At 39.6% G+C, this 19,908-nt stretch overlaps 3 protein-coding genes across 3 annotated transcripts; all 3 read right to left on the bottom strand.

Moving 5' to 3' along the window:
• Positions 1 to 2,665: 2,665 nt before the first annotated feature.
• Positions 2,666 to 6,275, bottom strand: hspa8 (heat shock protein 8). Its single transcript, XM_061740236.1, has 8 exons — positions 6,066 to 6,275; positions 5,192 to 5,397; positions 4,963 to 5,115; positions 4,164 to 4,719; positions 3,847 to 4,049; positions 3,467 to 3,665; positions 3,155 to 3,387; positions 2,666 to 3,080 (listed from the first exon to the last, which is right to left on the bottom strand). Exons 1-8 carry the CDS (start codon positions 6,268 to 6,270, stop codon positions 2,880 to 2,882), a joined length of 1,956 nt encoding a protein of 651 aa, XP_061596220.1. The 5' UTR covers positions 6,271 to 6,275; the 3' UTR covers positions 2,666 to 2,879.
• Positions 6,276 to 7,740: 1,465 nt separating this feature from the next.
• LOC133459350 (cytotoxic and regulatory T-cell molecule) lies at positions 7,741 to 14,029 on the bottom strand. The gene is made up of 10 exons (XM_061739240.1): positions 13,836 to 14,029; positions 12,224 to 12,364; positions 11,963 to 12,115; positions 11,677 to 11,796; positions 11,411 to 11,566; positions 10,713 to 10,973; positions 9,587 to 9,643; positions 9,333 to 9,452; positions 8,969 to 9,049; positions 7,741 to 8,738 (listed from the first exon to the last, which is right to left on the bottom strand). The coding sequence occupies exons 1-10, from the start codon at positions 13,924 to 13,926 to the stop codon at positions 8,560 to 8,562; spliced, it is 1,359 nt and encodes a 452-aa protein (XP_061595224.1). The 5' UTR covers positions 13,927 to 14,029; the 3' UTR covers positions 7,741 to 8,559.
• Positions 14,030 to 17,254: 3,225 nt separating this feature from the next.
• LOC133459224 (histone H2A) lies at positions 17,255 to 18,421 on the bottom strand. Its single transcript, XM_061739093.1, has one exon. The coding sequence runs from the start codon at positions 18,134 to 18,136 to the stop codon at positions 17,750 to 17,752; it is 387 nt and encodes a 128-aa protein (XP_061595077.1). The 5' UTR covers positions 18,137 to 18,421; the 3' UTR covers positions 17,255 to 17,749.
• Between the last annotated feature and the right edge of the window lie 1,487 nt (positions 18,422 to 19,908).

A 19,908-nucleotide genomic window follows, 5' to 3' on the forward strand; every position in this document is an offset into this window, starting at 1 on the left:
GATTACTGGGTATGAGCAGGGGTTAATGACGGGGAAAACTGAGAATTACGTTTCTCTGTTTTGACATAAATAACTTTCAGCGTCTAAAGGAAAGAAAAGAAACAAACACAGAAGTCGACGCCAAAATACGATCTATGGACCTTACCATTCCTGGTGCTTTAAATAAATAAATAAAGGGAATTCTCCTTTCCTGGAAAAATTGTTTATTAATGAAAAACAGGTTACCGCTTATAGTGATCCACCCAACACAACAGAACTCTAATTTCCCTCAGACAAAAGATCCCTCTGTCTCTCATTAAATTACAGACACCCTTTCATTGTTAAGTGATTAATGACGGTTGTTATTCTTTTATCATCCGTGTAATGTGAAAAAAAGTCTAATTGCTGCAGACATTATAATCTGAGCATCATTCTAATTTGCTGTTCTTTGAAAACATTGTATGGATGTATGAATAGATAGATAGATAGATAGATAGATAGATAGATAGATAGATAGATAGATAGATAGATAGATAGATGATAGTTTCAGCTCACTAACATGTCAAAGTGAGTCAGTGGAATCTCTACAAAGTCCGGTGAGGTTTTAACACATCAGTCAGCTACAGTATTGCAGTAATTAATGTTCAGATTAAGTATTAAGAAATATATTGAAATGTACTTTTACTAAATCCCAAGTACAACCAAATATGTGTCAAACAGTGTCTAACCGTTATTGCATAGATTTCAAACGTTTTTCAATAAATCATTAAAATGGTCGAACAGACATGTTTCAGGTTTTGCTCCAAGGTGGCGCTATTAATAAATCCCCACCTTTTTGCTATTTTGTTCAGTCCTGCAACTATCCCCGTAATAGAAATATGATCCAACTGTTGACAGTTCTAACACTGAATGTTTTCACACTTCTGGTTTGTGGATGTACTGTAGGCCTGGGCTCCTACGATGGAGCGACAACCTTGGCTTTTCCTTTTTATTCTATTATTTGTTTAACTAGTCATTCGTTGTGTCTACTCTCTTCTAAGCTGCCTACTGTATAAAGCATGACCATGTGATATTTCAGTTTTTATTTAATAAATTTGCAAAAAAATTCTAAATTTCAGTTTTTTTCTGTCAAGATAGGGTGCTAAGTTTACATTGAGAAATAAAATTAACTTTTTTGGTTTTAGCAAATGGCTGCAATGAAACAAAGATGGAAAAATGTAAAGGGCTCTGAATACTTTCTGTACCCACTATAGGCCGATTTCAAGAACAGTTCGGTTCGACTACAGCCCGACTACGGTATACATGACTAAGGAACAATGCAGGAAATCCTTACATACTGCAATTAAACTAAAACAGATCTAGACTGTGTCAAAGCCATAATCACACACCTGGACTAAATATGACTTTGCACTGTACAAATACTGGAACATTAACTTAATGTTTTATGTGTTAATACAAATCACATTGATATATCAGTTAAAATTTATATAGCGCTTTTAAAAAATCTCAAAGATGCTTAGTTATACAATATTTGTATTTTCTATTTTTTCTACCAATATCCCATGCTATTGTAGTCATATTTATACCGGACTACTGCGACAACCCATTGGGGGGAAAAGTTAATAGGTTAAAGACTGTTTTTGGTGGGCAGGGGCTGGTGAATGTAAGCCAGGTCAAACCAGCACAGAGATGTTGCATTACAGGTAGAAATAAAGTATTCTCAGAAACCAAGATCATAACTGCCAGTAGTTGTGGGTCTAAGGATAAACAGTTGGCAATGCAGGAAGAAAACGGAACATGAACACTTAAGGTCTTTAGCCCCCCAGAACAATTAGATGCACATGGGTAGTTAACTGTAGTTTTTGGTTAGAAATGCAACCTAAATCCAAAGAGCCACCAGTCCATCCTGCTTTTTCAGTAAGAAACTTGGCAATGATTTTACACCCCGTCAACTCCCTTCCATATCCAACATGCTCATCTGAAATGTTCTGATCAATGTTGTGAAAACCATGATACCGAGCTGCAGTGACCATTTTTATACCCCAACTAAAGACACCCAATGCATAACAGGAGACTTTAATCTTACATATCACTTCATGTGCTGAAGATAAATTTTATCCATTTATCCATGTTCTGTTGAAAAAGTGTTTGTCCATTTTCTTTTGGGAATTGTAATTTCAGTGACCAGTGATATTAACACATTTGTCCAACCTGATCCCAAAAAGAAATTTGGATTACACCTTGATACATTTGAAGCCATTTAATTGACTATTTTCAGCTAAAACCTAGTGCCTTGACACTCAAATACACTTGTTAGTTTTGGTTCTATATGTCAGGCAGTTCTGAAACAAGCTTCTCTGCTGGATCACATATTTGTCCAGTTATGTTTTTAAAGTTTGCGTTTACTATGGCCCAATTCTTTTGCACCTAAAGCTCTTGAGATTCACATTTATTGTGGGCTCCATGGACAATTTCACAACATTGTGTGCAACCAGATGAGAACCAGGAGCCTGACTTAGTTTACCCTGGGTGCTAGCAGACTTTATGCTGCCCAAACAAGACAGATTAACAGGGCATCATGTCATCCATGACGCGGACACCACTGACACAGCGCTTGAAATAACAGTGATCTTTACCTCACATTGCAATGAAGCCATTAAAAAGAATTATTAAAGCGAGACAGGTAAAGGGTTCCAAGATTTATTGTCAAGCCAGTGACCGTGTACAAAGTATTTCATACATATGAAGTGACTGCTTAATTATGCAGGCAAGCTGTTTCTAGTCATGTCCCAAACAATGCAATAAAATCCCCATTTTAGGTGCACTCTTAAGCTTACGCAGTAAGAGGGTTTCTTTCTTAGAAAAAAAACAAAAATCTCAAGATGGTCTGAGTGCAGTGCTTAATCAACCTCCTCAATAGTTGGGCCGGAGGATCCACCGCCACCGGGAGCAGCACCGCCGGCACCGGGGAAGCCGCCGGGCATTCCCTCGGGCATACCTCCAGGCATGCCACCGGCGCTCTGGTACAGCTTAGTGATGATGGGGTTGCACACCTTCTCCAGTTCCTTCTGCTGGTGCTCATATTCATCCCTCTCAGCAGTCTGGGAAGAGAAAAGGGCTGTTACACATCTGTCATCTTTCATGTCAAATGGTTCATCAATTTAAAAAAACAAACCTGGTTCTTGTCCAGCCAGCCGATGACTTCATTGCATTTGTCCAAGATCTTCTGCTTGTCGTCGTCGCTGATCTTTCCAGCAAGTTTCTCGTCCTCCACAGTTGACTTCATGTTGAACGCATACGACTCCAGACCGTTCTTTGAAGAGACCTTGTCACGTTGGACATCATCTTCTGCCTTGTACTTCTCGGCTTCCTGAACCATGCGTTCGATGTCCTCCTTGCTCAGACGACCTGGAAGCACGCTGCAGTCAGAAATAGCTCCACAGAAATTTGAGTGCTTTAATACTAAAAAAAACCTAAAAACACTCACCCTTGTCATTGGTGATGGTGATCTTGTTCTCCTTTCCTGTGCTCTTGTCGACAGCGGAGACATTCATAATACCGTTGGCATCGATATCAAATGTCACCTCAATTTGAGGAACACCACGGGGAGCAGGTGGGATTCCGGTCAGCTCAAACTTGCCCAGCAGATTGTTGTCCTTGGTCATAGCACGTTCACCCTCATAAACCTGTTAAAAAACAGTTAGACAAACTCAATTTGGCATCAATTTTATTCACTCAGACATCCAAGTATATTCAAGTATAGTCTGGGCCATTTTTGGTTTTGCAGCCTCTGAGGGAAACTACAAATAGCAGGAGTAAAATAAAACTACAACACATTAACAGTGAAGCACATGATCTGGTCTGTACCTGGATGAGCACGCCGGGCTGGTTATCGGAGTAGGTGGTAAAGGTCTGGGTTTGCTTGGTAGGAATGGTGGTGTTGCGCTTGATGAGGACAGTCATGACACCTCCAGCAGTCTCGATACCGAGGGACAGGGGGGTGACATCCAGAAGCAGCAGGTCCTGAACATTCTCAGATTTGTCCCCAGATAGGATGGCAGCCTGGACAGCTACAAACAAGACAGTTTAGGACAAATACCAACTGAGGACTTGAGTTGAGGTCACAGTCCACGACCTTGACCTGCTTTAGCTTTTGAGTTAAAGCAATTAAACTGAACACTCACCAGCGCCGTAGGCCACAGCTTCATCTGGATTGATGCTCTTATTGAGCTCCTTTCCATTAAAGAAATCTTGAAGCAGCTTCTGGATCTTGGGGATACGGGTGGAGCCACCAACCAACACAATGTCATGAATCTGCCCTTTGTCCATCTTAGCGTCGCGGAGGGATTTCTCAACAGGGTCGAGGGTTCCTCTGAAGAGGTCGGCGTTGAGTTCTTCAAAGCGAGCCCTAGTGATGGAGGTGTAGAAGTCGACTCCCTCATACAGGGAATCGATTTCAATGCTAGCCTGTGTGCTGGAAGACAGGGTACGCTTTGCCCTTTCACAAGCGGTGCGCAGGCGACGGACAGCCCTCTTGTTGTCACTGATGTCCTTCTTGTACTTGCGTTTGAACTCTGCAATGAAGTGATTAACCATGCGGTTGTCAAAGTCCTCCCCTCCAAGATGAGTATCTCCAGCGGTGGACTTGACCTCAAAAATGCCGTCTTCAATGGTCAGGATGGACACGTCAAAGGTGCCACCACCAAGATCAAAGATGAGCACGTTCCTCTCTGACCCAACCTGGAATCCAACGAAATACAAGTCAGAACAACAAAACAGCCAGGCACATGTCCCATGTTTTATCTGGCATTTAAGGTTTAGTGTCTAGAGTTTCTTTTTATAGCTCAGACAAAAAGAGCAAGTTGGAGTTAAACTTTCAGTACTTTAAATTTGAGTTGCTTGTTGGAAAGGTTGCTACAGTAAAAGTATAGTTGATTTATGGAGTAACAAATGATTCCTGTAAATGAACACTAATTAATTTACCTTCTTATCCAAACCATAGGCGATAGCAGCTGCAGTTGGTTCATTGATTATACGAAGAACATTGAGGCCAGAGATGGTTCCAGCATCCTTGGTGGCCTGACGCTGGGAGTCATTGAAGTAAGCTGGTACTGTGATGACGGCATTATTGACAGTCTGAAAGGAGATAATACCATTAGGATATTACATTTCACATTATACAATTACCTTATTTAGTCAGGCGGGCACATACCTTTCCAAGGTAGGCTTCAGCAATTTCCTTCATTTTCGTGAGCACCATGGAAGAGATCTCCTCTGGATAGAAGCACTTGCTTTCCCCCTTGTACTCAACTTGGACCTTGGGCCGAGTGTTATCATTGACAACGTTAAAGGGCCAGTGTTTCATATCTGACTGCACAACGGCATCGTCAAACCGCCGCCCAATCAGCCGCTTGGCATCTGTTGATAAAAGTTAATATAAATAATTAACACCCATTCTCAGAAGGATTGTGTCCATTACTTTGCGGTCATGCTCTATGAACAAACATGCATAAAAGGCTAGTCCTTTAAAGTGTAACAAGATAAAGTTGGAACTTCAAGACTGTCTAAGTGAATCCAAACTCGTCACGAAGATTAGGTTGGACTTGAAATGTCTGTCAGTTAGCAAGTCTCAGCTGGCAGAACCAACAACGCAATATCCTAAAAACAGCAGGGCCTATGCAGTTGGTCTAAACCTCAACTTGAACTGCAGACGTCACTAGCACAGAGCTCTAATTTTAGAAACAGACTGTCCTCCGAGCAATTGTATCATTAGTCCCATTAGATTTCAGTACTGCACCCCATACAATCATAATGCATTCAGTGACAGGTAGTTAAACATTAAGCCACAATACTTAAACCAAGTTTGTGATAGAGCTATTGAGTTGTCAAGATTTTTTTTTTTTGGCGTCTCCTGTATGTTAAGCCAGCTATCCTTTATCGTTTGGATGTGCAGGTGGTCTCACTGAAACATTGTGCATGTCAAGGACAAGATTACGCAAGTTATTTTTGTCCTACTCCACAACTTATTTTATAAATAGCATTAATAAACCATTGTATTGTATGTGAAACAGAATCAAGTTAGTTACCAAAGACTGTGTTGGTGGGGTTCATGGCAACCTGATTCTTGGCTGCGTCTCCAATGAGTCTCTCAGAGTCTGTGAAGGCCACATAGCTGGGTGTGGTCCTGTTGCCTTGGTCGTTGGCAATGATCTCAACCTTGCCATGCTGAAAGACGCCGACGCACGAGTACGTGGTCCCAAGATCAATGCCGACTGCTGGTCCCTTCGACATGGTTCCTATGAGATGCAACATACACAGAAAAAAGTCAAATATTTAAATTAAAGGAGACATGGTTCCCATGAATTGCAGTACAAAAATCATCAAACTATTCAAATATTAAATACGAAATGGTTCCTATAAAGTCAACACACAAAAAAAAATAAATCAAACCTTTAAAAATATTAATGGCTAATCCCCCATTAGTTAGTAGTCTCCTTCATGGAGAACACAGACCCACATCACCTAGAAATAGTCTAGTTAATAGTCACATTACCTGGTATTAAGATCTGGGGTAAGATAAATGTTGTAGACGAGAAAGGGGAGAAAAAATATAAAAACACTACAAGATCCCTCCCGTGCTCAAGTCTGAAATATGGTTCCTTGTTAAAACGACGCAGAGGTACGCCGTAGGTACGGCGTAGCCTACGCCGTAGGGCACGCGGCAACGCGCACCGTACGCTCTGCGTTGGTGTAACGCGGAACCATAAATCAGCCTTCACACACTGAAAAAGAAGCGGAAGCAGGAAGCTTTGCAGCGAGAACCTTCTGGAACATTCCCGAGTCTCCGCATCCCCGCCCCCACCCGCCGAGCAGCCGCTCTGCCGAGCCACAAATGCGGCTTAAAGCCGACAAAATACACCATCAAGTCCCTCTTCTTTAAAACATAATCAAAATGCAATGAATCCGTCTATCACGGAATGAGTAAACGGTAATTTCGTATGCTGAGAATCTTACATTAAGCGTGGAACGTAAAATACTCCCCCTGCTAAGACGGAGAAGTTACAATATTTTATAGTTTCCGAAATAAAATAAAACTCGTCAGGCACTTACCGAATTGGTGATGTGAGGTGTGAATATGTTGGAATGTGTAGGACAATGGCAGAGGCGAGGGGAGCTTGCCAGGAGGAGAAGGGAAAGGAAGTTTACTGCAGTCGGCACGTAATATATGGCCGCCGCAGCAGCCAATCAGCGGCCACGCTGAGAGCGCGCGCTCACCAATCCACCAATGGGGTAGAGGATAGCAGATATCCAAACGGCCTACTTCCTGCTTCAGTGTGTTTCATAATCCCCATCAATGACCGCATGGTAGCAGCGTTCAAGATGGCGATTTCATCTGTAGATGCTGATACAGAATGTAGTAGAATTTTCTAGATAGTTGATAGTCATACTTAACGATATAGATTATACAAGTATTGGCATTTATTCAAGTATAAATTAAGGGGGATTTGTTCTTTTTTACTGCCATTGTATTTGGCCGTGTACCGCATTTCCTTTTGTGCCTCTGTTTATTTAAAGTAACAGTACATTTGTAACAAAAAGGCCGCCCGGTTTATTTTGTTTAGAGTCTAAAGTCTAGACCATTTGACAAAATTTGCAAAGAGGTGTCCTTAATAAGAAGATCGTTTAAAATCTTGATATTTGGTGCCAATTTTTTGGGAAAAGAAAAAATGTGCAAAACACAAATAAGTGATACACTATGAATACGTTTAATCATTATTTATGATATACAGTAGTAGCCATTTTGTTTGTGACTTATACATTCCACAAGCATTTTATCAAGAAAACACAAAAACGTCCTTATTCATGTAACATTCATTCATTCATGTAACATTCATTCATTCATTCATTCATTCATTCAGTACATAAACTAACCCCATCAGAATCAGTTGATGTTCATATCAAATGTCCAGAGGGGCTGTGACTGTGACATCATGGTGAAGACGGATGGGTATTTCTGAAACTACTGACGTCATGGTGTTGAATACGTCAGAATATATGTATTTATTTCAGTGTTGGTGCATGTACTTTGGCATAACATTCCTGCTGAGTCATCTGCCTGCCACACTAAATCTGTGGAGTCATGTTTCCTTATAAGAGCACACCAAGGAAGCTTAAGTGGCATTGACCATGAAAACATTTTTGGGCGCCTTTGATACCATTTATTTCAATACCACAACTTACTTTTTTTTAAATGTTGGTATCCCTTTATTACAGCAGTTTCATGTCTGTTATTGGGTTGCTCTGTACGGCTGGCATAGTACACATATACATTCATCACATAAACATGGTATCGAGTTGAATGGACCTTTTATGAACATGAAAAGGTTTTCATGATCTATGGAATATGTCCAAGAACTGAGGCTATTAGAGAGCAAGGATAGGTTTGTCCTGGTATTAGTATGCTCTTCCTTATCATGATTTAAAAGTATTCCTTAAACACCACAAAAGTAACCTCCCAAACAAAAAAGAAAGAAACATTCTGCTTTCTGAAGACATCAAAACAGCTGTTTTACATATTGATCAAAGTGGCGTCTCTTTCACGTGGCATGTGGAATAAGTTTGTGTCTGGGTTTTAGACTGAGAGGTCCCCCGGTCATTTGTTGTACTTTCTTTTGGAGTCACGGCACTTTTGTTTAGATCTGAAGTTATCACTGCTGGCTTCTCAACAATGTACTGTGTGAATGCCGTGTTGAAAATTCCTAGAGAGAAAGAGAGATAATATCACAGTTACTTCTTTGTTGCAGAAACTGGTTGAATAAATGATAGATTAATGAAAATATCAAAATGTTTTTTGGTACAAAAGAAATGTGGATGGTATCTCAATCCACAACACAAACTGTAATTAAAATTGTGAAAGCATGTCAAAGGAACCTTAAATTTTGACAAAAAAAGAAAAGGAAACGAAGAATTGTTCAGTTATTTCAGTTACCTCTTCGACTTTGGGGATTCTTCTCATCCTGACTGGATTTGGATTTACTGCTCTCCTCTGATGGAGCCGACTCTTCATTCTCTGTAACAATGAAAACTGTGAGATTTAAAAAGAACATTTAAATACATAAAAACATTCATACAACAACCCAGTATTTACTTTTTTCCCCACTCTTTGTACTTTAAAACACACAATAATGAACAGCGTATTTGTGGAGCAATGACAAGAATATAAGCACAACGGGGTATTAACATATTAACACTATTACGTCAAAATATGTGAAATATATAACACAGAGTCAGATTCATCCTCTTAGTCCAGTTAGTGTGGTTGTGTACAGAAAATGAAACAGCGGCCTTATTACCTTTTCTCCAGGCCACATGTGCTCTCCTCAGCTTAATGGCAAAAAATATAACCACCACCAGGAGGCAAACAATCAGGCACGTCACCAGGAGGACCAGTACGGAGGAATTCCCTGGAGCTCCTATTGAGTCAAAAGTTCATTAAAATTGGTTAATTGTTACATTTCAATCAATCTGAAAACCTTGCACACGTTCAAATGGAGCTATGTCATCACTAATTCATTACCAGACATGCTTAACAGTGTGTCATGATTACCTGTGATGTTTGTCTTTGTGCTATTATAGGTGTCTTCTGATATCTCAGGCGTCCCACCTTTAAAACATTGCAGATAGTACAACAATTAACTCATCTTCAGCAGTGATTCAGTGCTGGGCTGTTCCTCCCACATTTAACACAAATGCCCAGAAAAGCCACTAGATGGCATTAGACAACCTTCCAAAACGGTTTCCCATATTTATATTCTTCAATGTTGTGGATATCTTACCTGTAGTGTTTGTGGTCTCGTTTGTGGTGTCATTGTTAATCTGAGTTGAATTTGGCCGTCCAGAGGATCCTGAATCATCTAAATGGAAGATATTTTCATAGATGAAGTCAACTGCAAAATGTAAACAACTATGTGCACAAAGCAAAACATGCCAGTACACAACTGAATGTTTTTTCTTCTCTTATCTGTTTTTTGAGGATGAAATATTTTGTGTAAATATTAATCTCCATATTGATGTATTGCTGACAAACAGTTTGGAGTTTAAAGAAAGAAAGAAAAGGATGTAAAGAGCCTTGTTTAGAAGAGAAGGGTGACATCTTTGACAAACACATTGAATATGCTCCTCACATTAAATTCATTTCATGATTCCATTCAGTTTCACGTGACACAGTTAGCTTTCCGTCTCAGGAAACGCCACGACCACGCCACGACCACAGTACTGTAGGTTCAGGCGGAGTTTAGCGCATGATGAAACCATAATGGCGTATACTTTCCATTTCATACCCCCAAGGCTACACGTTCCTTTTACAGGGTTATAACTAAGGGGTTACTTTTAAGGTAAACCAATTTAAACCCCATTTACATTTTATATCAGTACCTTATGTACAGTTTACTTTCTTTTACCACATCCCCTTGGTAACATACAGATGGTAGTAAGATTGACTTTTTGAACAATCATTTATTCAGTCATGTCTCTTTTAAGTAACCTGTTGTTTTTAATACATTTTAGTTTAGGGTAATAATACATTATACTTACCAAACCAAAATGACATAATATATTTGAATACTGGTCAGTTTGTGTCTCCCATGTCTTCGTATTGTGTGTTATCTGATATGGAATATTGGGTTAAAGCCCATGTGATGTGAAAATCATATAAAAATATAAGTGTTAATCACCTCCTGTGGTGGGAAGACGAGTTGTGAATGTAACGGGGCTCGAAGGGCGTCTGGAGAATGTTGTCACAGACTTTGAAAAAGCATTCTGGCTGGGGGTAACCGCCGACTGCCCTAGTGAGGTACCAGTTCCTCTGGTGGGTTGAAAATATGGTGACGTTCCATCATGCCGGGTCGGGGTTCCTGTTGTCCCCAGAAGTCCCGTTGATGCTTGAGGCTGTACTGGGGTTGGTGGCGTTGAGGTTGTACGGACGGGTACTTTTGCTGTTGCAACAAAGGAAAGGGTTTTGCGTGGTCAGTGAACACAGCACGGATTCCTGAGAAAATCTGTCATAAAAGTCATCCTGACATTTGAGTAATCCGCACACATTTGTTTCGTCAATTATTACATGAAAGCACATGACTGAGAGAAAGAGGAAACAGCATGGGGCTGTATTCCCCTGGTTTTGGTCAGTGCAGTGTCACAGACTGGTGCTGCTGAGAGCGTAGCGAAATAATACTTGAGAGAAAACAAAGCCAGTGCATTCCTTATTCCTGTTTCCACGAATAGTACTCTTCATGAGGAACTGAGCTACGCTGTAGTTTTGATCAACACATGGGCCATCTCATACGTTTCATCAGCTGGTGAATATTTAACGGTTATTTATGAAGTTATAGTTACGGACAATGGTGCTGGTTGTGACTGAATGAAATATACTCACTGTCTCGTCCAATTATCATAAAGTTCATCAAGGGTCGTGAGTGCAGTGCTGGATGACGAACAAGGCATTTCACAGTGACCTGGTTCTTGACTGGGAAAAGATGAATAATTCCCATGGATACATATTTGTTGCCTTCACGGTGAACGTTTTCTTGAGCTGTGAAATATGACAACATATTTAGCCTCCACAATCTTTTATCAAGATTGTTTATTTAACTTACAGGTAATCTAATTTAACCCCTTAATTATAATTTTCTTTCTACTTACCAAGAAATTCAGGCTGTTGATCAAACTTCCAAGAAATCTGGGGTGGGTGATGATTCCCCTCTGCAGTGCATTTTATAACCATCTTTCCATCATGCTTCACCACTGACATGGTGGGAGAACCTTTAAGTTAATAAACAGAACAAATGTTATTTTAGCATTATGCATTACTTCTCCAAATTATTATGTAGACGATCCATCAAGTATGATTAAAGTTATAGTGATAACAAATATAGGTTTTTGAGTTCGATCCCTTCCATCTGTAAAGCTGCTCTGCCATTACACTCACCCAACACCGTCACCTCCACTTTCTTCTGTGATGTGTGGTGGTCGTAGTGGGAGCACGTGTAGTTGCCTCCGTCTTTTAAGGTGACACGAGATATACTTATGGAGAATTTTGTCTGCGACAGATTGGTGATGCTGTATCGTTTATCATTCAATGCTGAAAAAAAAGAAACATTTTTAAAACCCCTCCTTGACCAGTCTGAGGGATGCTTGTAAGTTGGCTCAATGGAGTGTCTGATGCGAATGAGTCAAGAGATGTCTTCACCTTTGTTAGAATTGAAAAACATAACGTATCCTTCTGGGTTCTTCCATTCGACATTGGTCATGTGAGGGTTGATAATAGGGCATGTTAAGAAAACCGTGCGACCCTCCATCACAGTCACATGTTGCCAAACTGCAAGTGAAACTGCAATGAAATAAACAGGTGCTTTAATTTCTTGAATATTCAAGCCAAGAACTCTGTCACAAAATATTTTAAAGACAAATGTTACTTTCTTTTTTTAAATCACTTGACCATTCAGAGACCAACAACCATGCAGAGGAATGAGAAAAGTAAAATGTGGAGCCAAGAGCAGTGGGAGCTGGTTCCACTGTTTCACAGGCTGACTAATTTGTTTCCAGGTCTAACTTTGTCCCGGCGCTACGCATACATGTATATTTGAGGTCGTTGAGGTGGTGTTACGTGACAGAAAATGATTGTATATTGAAGCCCCCCAGCCCCCACCTTCCATCTCTCAGGCTTTACTGCTGTCACAGGAAGTGCCCTGGTCACTTCTTCCATGTAGGTTGAGAAAGTAGAAGCTGTGAGCGAGGGTGTTACGGAGGTGTCAAATGTTTTCTTGAGGGGCAACGGTGTCGAGAAATGACATTTGTGGGGGCATACTGACACAGACATAAATACATTAACGGTTTTGTCTTTGTGTTTTTGATATAACTTTGTTTATGTTGTACAATAAATAGCAGCAATAAATGAGTAAATGCAGTGGTGCAATTTTATCGCAGCGTTTCCTCCAGTATGTCAGTCAAGATCAAAATATGGCAGGGCTCTACTATTTAAAAATAAAATAAAATAAAAGTAATAACAGTAAAGTATTTCTCCAGAGAGATATGCATTTTTAGAAAGATGTAGGCCTCACATAAGAGGAGTTTCAGACACAGAATACCTAGATATGATCAGCCACATAAGATGCCTGTTTGACACTGTGTAGATGACTTGTGGAAGAATGTTGTGTGGCGTGTCTGGGAGAAAGTCAGTGGCTTTGTGAAACAAGGTGAGCCCTGTCACAGTGTAGTAACGACCTAATAGGTCATTTAAAGGCAGGGTGTATGCCTTGAACGCGTAAATGTGTTTACCAAACATCTGTTTACAGCAAAATGGTAATCAATGTTAAAAATGGGGTGCATCAAAATGAACTACTGTTTAAAGGATTCGGATAAGACTCAAAATATGCCTAAGTCGCCAAAGTATGCCTTACTGTAAACAGATCCAAATGGAGGAGTTCTCAGTTTATCCTAATGCTTGCTGTCTACTATAAACCAAACCCTAAATTGAAACCAAATTAAACATAAGGATATAGCAACTGGACACAGAGATGGGGTTCAAAAAATGGTCTAAAATAAAAGTTACACACATGTGAAACAAACTGCAAGCTCAAGCTATAACGTGTATAATGTATGAGAAAGGCCAGAATTTGAAATTCAAGCTTGGATTTCTCTAACAAACGATAACATATGTGGGATTTGAAAAAGACGCACAATAATAAAAATGGCTTTACTATGTTACATGATGGTATCCATTCTTCCTTCCTATTTGCATTCTCTATTTGACATAAGCTCTGTCAATAGTTGTCATGAAGTATCTAAAGTAAAGGACTCACCCTGTATGAGTAGCAAGAAGACACTGAGCCGCTGCTTCACTGCCATATCTGTCACGTAGAATAACACTTCAGCTCTGCAGCATTTCCACATCACTCAGGACATTTGTACTGCATTGAGGGACCTTCCGTGACGTCACTTTTGTGGTTTCCCCAAACTTTTAGTTTCAAGAGATGCTCATGTGATCACAATAAAAGTAGAAGTTGATTTTCCTTTTTTTCTTTTTGTAGTTATATTAGAAAAGGGTTGTGTTTTAAATGACATTAAAAGTAGGATCTGTTTAACAAATAAACAAAGGAAGAAACACAATAACTTTGATATGATGAACATGTATGTGTTTCTGTATTTGCTAACTATCTACTGTTTAGTTGCCATCCTGGGGTTGGCTTCTTCAACCTAAATTGGAGTGTTGTAGTTTTAAACACTGGGCTTGAATGTCATTTAAGTATCATACATTCTGCAGGTCTGTGGCTTCCTGGGGGAGGTCTACTTTTGCAAAACACCACCGGAAAAGCATGTGAGAAACAGAGAGATGTGAACGTTGGTGGGGGTGGGGTGTTGTGAGGTGGGGGCTTCATAACAGCCTACAAGAAAAAGTTCACCAAAGTCCCCTTAATAAAAGATCAGCTGCCACAAATATAACTATAGAGAGGTACGAGACTGATCACTGAAAGTCCAGGTGCATCATTTCTGACTTTTATGGTGTCAGTTATGTTACAACTATGTGACTGTCTTGAAAATTGTTGATGGCAAAAGGATTAATTAGTAGTTTTGTCATTTTGTAATTAAATCCAACCAGAGTGCAAATCTGTATATGTATATATTATATATATATATATATATATATATATATATATATATATATATATATATATATATATATATATATATATATATATAATATGTGTATACAGATTTGCACTCTGGTTGGATTTAATTACAAAATGACAAAACTACTAATAAATCCTTTTATATATATATATATATATATATAAAAAAATATACATATATGTACATATATATATATATATATATATATATATACATATATATGTTTATACACACGCATGCACGCACACACTAAGTTACTTAGCTTCAAGATGAATCATCTATCGCAGGGCCACATATACAGACAAACAACCATGCATATCACACTCACACCTACGGGCACTTTCGAATCATCAATTAACCTACTACGCATGTTTTTGTACCGTGGGAGGAAGTCGGGGAGGAACATGTTAATTTTGTTTTTTTATGTCTGTATCTTGCAGTTCAGTGATGTAGAAAATTGGGTGAAAATGAAATTCAATCTAAAATAAAAGTATGTACTATGAAGACAATATGATACATATTTGTAAAACTAAAAGTACATTTGTAATTTATTGACATGTGCAGACATGACTTGTTTGGCCCTGCTGGGATGTAATCAACTGTTTCACCTTGTCAGAAGAAGCCTGTCAGAAAAGGCCGCTGGATGTGATCTGGGAACCACCTTCTCCTCCTGCTACTGTGCTGGTGAGTTCCAGCAGAGGAAATCCTCGCCAGTGACCAGGATACAGGCCAACACCAAGCTATGTGGCCTTCACACATACTCAGACTGTTAGGAGGTGCTGGCATGAAGTCCAACAACACAATCTTTGCCAAGGTTACCGGGCTGTGATGCATTTCTAAAATGTCTGTATTTATAGTTTGCTGTCACTGTTAAGCTACTCGTTGTCATTTGTTGTAAGACATGTCAGTGAATCCAAGGCACCTGACAAAACATGATAAACAATTAAGTGTCTTGATTGACAGGCAATTTGAGGACACTTGAACACAAAGGCCTGATTTCCTGAGGACCTTCTACACAGAGATTTCTTCTGCAGTGACAAAGACAGATTGCTGAAAAGTAACTTGGAAAGGTGATTTATGTTAAGATGAATTTATGAAATCAAACTTGCTGGAAAGATCGGTGAACAAATGCAGTGGAATGTGAACGCATGAATATCATTCATATATGTTTTCATGCATTTCTTACTGCATCTTTAAAAACAGTTCTCAATTTCATTTACAGCCATCAAAAACCTAGACAATCTAGTGTTTACACAGTGTATTTTTCTTTAGATTCGTTCAGGTTTACACATCTAATACTGTTTAATAAATGTGTGGATTTGTGAAATCTCCATTGTTTGTTGGCATGTATTAGAAATTCAACCCTAATCTATGTTGCTGAATGTTTAACATGTCAGTACAAGATAAAACACAGCCCTTCTGAGTTTTTTATTATTATCAGGCAGCAGAGCTGTCCGGCTGCCCTGCGATTGTTGTCCTTTAACTATTGGCAGAAGTTGAGCATAGAAAATCCTCTGTCAACCTCAAAATAGTACAGACAATAAAAGCATGCACCATTCAGGACAAAATTAGTCTACAAACACACGCTGTCATTTCCCTCAGAAGCAAACACACATTTAATCTTTTTAAGGCGCAATGACATGAACAAGGATTCCATTGTATTTAGCAAGAAGAGAGTTGCTTTCCTGTGTTTTTTATGTTTACATCTTGAAGAGACTGGAGCATACACATGGATGTAATTACAACTTTGATAACACAATAAAACGTCCATGTGCCTATTATTGTACAGTACTATGAATATTTAAGGGGGGCGGTGTTGAAAAATAATAATAAAGGCCTAGATTTTTGACAATACAATCGTTGTCACACGTGAAAAATGAGAAAATGGAGCAAATGAATGGTACATGTGTACAGGGGCGTCAATTGGGTATGGCAAGGTATGGCAGCCGCCACACCTTGGCTTCAAGGGGAAATGTAAATGTTTGTTTTTTTAAATACATTTATGGAATTACTCTGTGTCCATTTGTATTGATTATTCTATTACTTAATACATATAGAATAACTACAAATGCAAATCAGAACAACATGATCGATTTCACTAGTTATTATACACTGCAAAAACTCAAAATCTTAACAAGAATATTTGTCTTAGGTTTCTAGTTAAAATGTCAAATTTTTAGTCAAAAAAATCTCATTACATTTAAGACAAGACTCAAAAAACAACCATTTTCACCTGTTTCAAGTAGATTTTCACTTAAAATAAGTGGAAAAATCTGCCAGTGGAACAAGATTTTTTTTGCTTGTAATGAGAAGATAAATCTTGTCCCACTGGCAGACTTTTCTACTTATTTCAAGTGAAAATTTACTTGAAACAGATGAAAATTGTCAAATACGTTATTTTTCTGGTGATGAATCTTGTTTTAAGTGTAATGAGATTTTTTGACTAAAAATGAGACATTTTAACTAGAAATAAGACAAATATTCCTGGTAAGATTTTGAGTTTTTGCAGTGAGCGAGACTGCATTTGAAAAAATTCCAATTTTCTTGACCACACTGTACATAGCAGACTTCTGTGATAAGTATTTGCTGGACGTGTTGATTGATACTCTAGTTAATGTGACTCGTAACCTTGCCATACCTTAGCTTCGACTGAATTGACGCCACTGCATGTGTATCAACAAAGATGCTCCATTAAGGGTGATTTATAGTTCCGTTACACCAATGCAGAGCCTACGGCGTAGATTTAACGCAGAACCATAATTCCGTCTTTAGGCAGCGCCTGCAGCCCGGACCCCGTGCTGATGGGAATAAACAGTCTGTAATGAAACACCACACATGATACAGTGCGACAATTCCAAATCACTCCATATAAAAGTTTTTTTTCTTTTTCTTGCGATGGTCTTCATTCTCTCCTCCATTATCCTCCATTTTTCCAAGCCAAGAAACCCAGCAGCAGGAGCAGTCGGAAATCTCCCGGTGACGCACACAGTTTTATTCTCATACTTCAATATCAGGACGCAAAAACCAAAAAAGACGCACATAATAAAAAGGGCTCGGCCTCGCGGCCGCAGTCTCTGGCTGGTTTTTACTTGCTCTTGGCCGGTTTCTCGGTCTTCTTGGGCAGCAGCACGGCCTGGATGTTGGGCAGCACTCCTCCCTGCGCGATGGTGACGCCTCCCAGCAGCTTGTTCAGCTCCTCGTCGTTGCGCACGGCCAGCTGCAGGTGTCGGGGGATGATGCGGGTCTTCTTGTTGTCCCTGGCGGCGTTTCCAGCCAGCTCCAGGATCTCTGCGGTCAGATACTCCAGCACGGCGGCCAGATACACCGGGGCTCCGGCTCCGACGCGCTCCGCGTAGTTGCCTTTACGCAGCAGCCTGTGGACGCGGCCCACCGGGAACTGCAGTCCGGCCCGGGACGACCGGGACTTGGCCTTCGCCCTGGTTTTACCTCCGGTTTTCCCTCTGCCAGACATGTTTGTTTATCCCAGATGTGGATGTTGGAGCAGGAACGCAGTGAAGTTAAAGACGCGGTGCACCTTTAAGTGACGTCTTCCCGACGATGAGGACGCGGTCGCTCAGGGTCTCCGCCGCGGAGCCGCCAGACATTTGACGCAAAATGATAAATCTGGCTTAATGCGCACGAACCAATGACTACCCCGTCTAAACAGTGTTGCCGGTTCTGTGGAGGGCTATGTACGAGTCTCTGACACACAGCATCATTTAGGAAAGCCATGTTATTAATAGACACTCCTGCATGTTTTAGGTGTTTCCCTGCTCCAACAAACCCTGAGAGCAAGGGCGTAGGTTTGCATAGGGACGGTAGGGACATAACACAACTTTTCAGGAGGCTCAAATTGTCCCCACCAATTTTTAAGCAACCTTATTTGCATTATATAATGAGTTCAGATATAAAGGTAATTTAGATTGTCTGCCCAAATGTTGTAAGGATAGAATTGACCCTACCATTATTAAGTGAATTATTTTAAAGCAATGTATTACTCGTGTGGTGAAGGACAATGTAGGCTAACATGTAGTTCCATATAGATATGGAACTACATGTTATGTTATATATATATATATATATATATATATATATATATATATATATATATATATATATATATATATATATATATATATATATATATATATAATTGAATTGAATATAGGTTAAGTAGTAGGTAAGAGATTATTAATAAGTTTGTATTTATTGTGTATGTTAATATAATTTAAGTTATGTTCAAATATTGCAATTTAAATTGTTAATAAAATCCTGGAATATTCTGGAAGTTTTCAAAATGTTTCTTTAGTAGTTTTTGAAAACAAAGGTTTGAATCGAACCGTGTATCAGGTGAACCAATACACATGAAAGTTAGTATAAGTCAATACAGATTTATTTTGCATTGATCATTTAGCCTATCAATTAATTAGGTTCATATTCGTGACAAATGTAGCCCTGACCCCCGTTCACCCAATCTGTTTGGTCTTATTAATGTCCCGTCCTCAGCAAAAAGTGAACATGCAGTTTATGCTGTTATGTCGTCCCTACCAATGTTGAGACCAAACCTACGCCCTTGCCTGAGAGACAAGACTGTCATTAACAAAACTGTGCAGACCTTAATGACCCTGAACTGGAACCATGTGTATTCAACATGTGTATTGTATATGTACACTTGCATGTTTGTCACACTTAAATGTTTCATATCATCAAACAAATTTAAATATTAGACAAAGATAACACAAGTAATCACAAAATTGAGTTTTTAAATGAAGGTTATTATTATTATTAAGGGGAACAAAATCCAAACCTACATAGCCCTGTGTGAAAGGCATGACCTTAAAAAGGCGGTTCATTCTCCACTGAATTACAACAATTCTGCAAAGATGAGTGGGCCACAATTCCACAGCGCTGTAAAAGACTCATTGCCAGTTATTGCAAACACTTGATTGCAGTAGTTGCTGCTAAGGGTGGCCCAACCAGTTATTAGGTTTAGGGGGCAATTACTTTTTCACACAGGGCCATGTAGGTTTTCTTTGGGCATGCAAAAAAAATAAACGCACGCACGCACGCACGCACGCACGCACACGGGGGTCCTGCGAACCTCAACTGCAAGTCTGTGGAAGACGACCTACAGTACCTTGGGCTAACAGGGTGATATTCTTGGGGTCTCCTCTTATTGGGACGCCCGTCTCTGACAACCCGCATTATATGGAACTTGGCTTTACGTTTGGAGATGGTACGAGC

Source organism: Cololabis saira, chromosome 14 (assembly GCF_033807715.1).
Source record: "Cololabis saira isolate AMF1-May2022 chromosome 14, fColSai1.1, whole genome shotgun sequence".
Lineage (NCBI taxonomy): Eukaryota > Metazoa > Chordata > Actinopteri > Beloniformes > Belonidae > Cololabis > Cololabis saira.

Bases quoted from the DNA above. Each gene is read 5' to 3' on its own strand.
- LOC133459350 (XM_061739240.1), bottom strand. From the start codon at position 13,926: ATGTGGAAATGCTGCAGAGCTGAAGTGTTATTCTACGTGACAGATATG. The intron at 11,797-11,962 runs GTGAGTGTAATG...ATTAACTTAAAG, and splicing joins AGTGGAGGTGACGGTGTTGG to GTTCTCCCACCATGTCAGTG. The intron at 10,974-11,410 runs GTGAGTATATTT...TTGTTGCAACAG, and splicing joins TATGATAATTGGACGAGACA to CAAAAGTACCCGTCCGTACA.
- hspa8 (XM_061740236.1), bottom strand. From the start codon at position 6,270: ATGTCGAAGGGACCAGCAGTCGGCATTGATCTTGGGACCACGTACTCG. The intron at 5,116-5,191 runs GTATGTGCCCGC...ATCTCCTTTCAG, and splicing joins CTGAAGCCTACCTTGGAAAG to ACTGTCAATAATGCCGTCAT. The intron at 3,388-3,466 runs GTGAGTGTTTTT...GCGTGCTTCCAG, and splicing joins CACCATCACCAATGACAAGG to GTCGTCTGAGCAAGGAGGAC.
- LOC133459224 (XM_061739093.1), bottom strand. From the start codon at position 18,136: ATGTCTGGCAGAGGGAAAACCGGAGGTAAAACCAGGGCGAAGGCCAAG.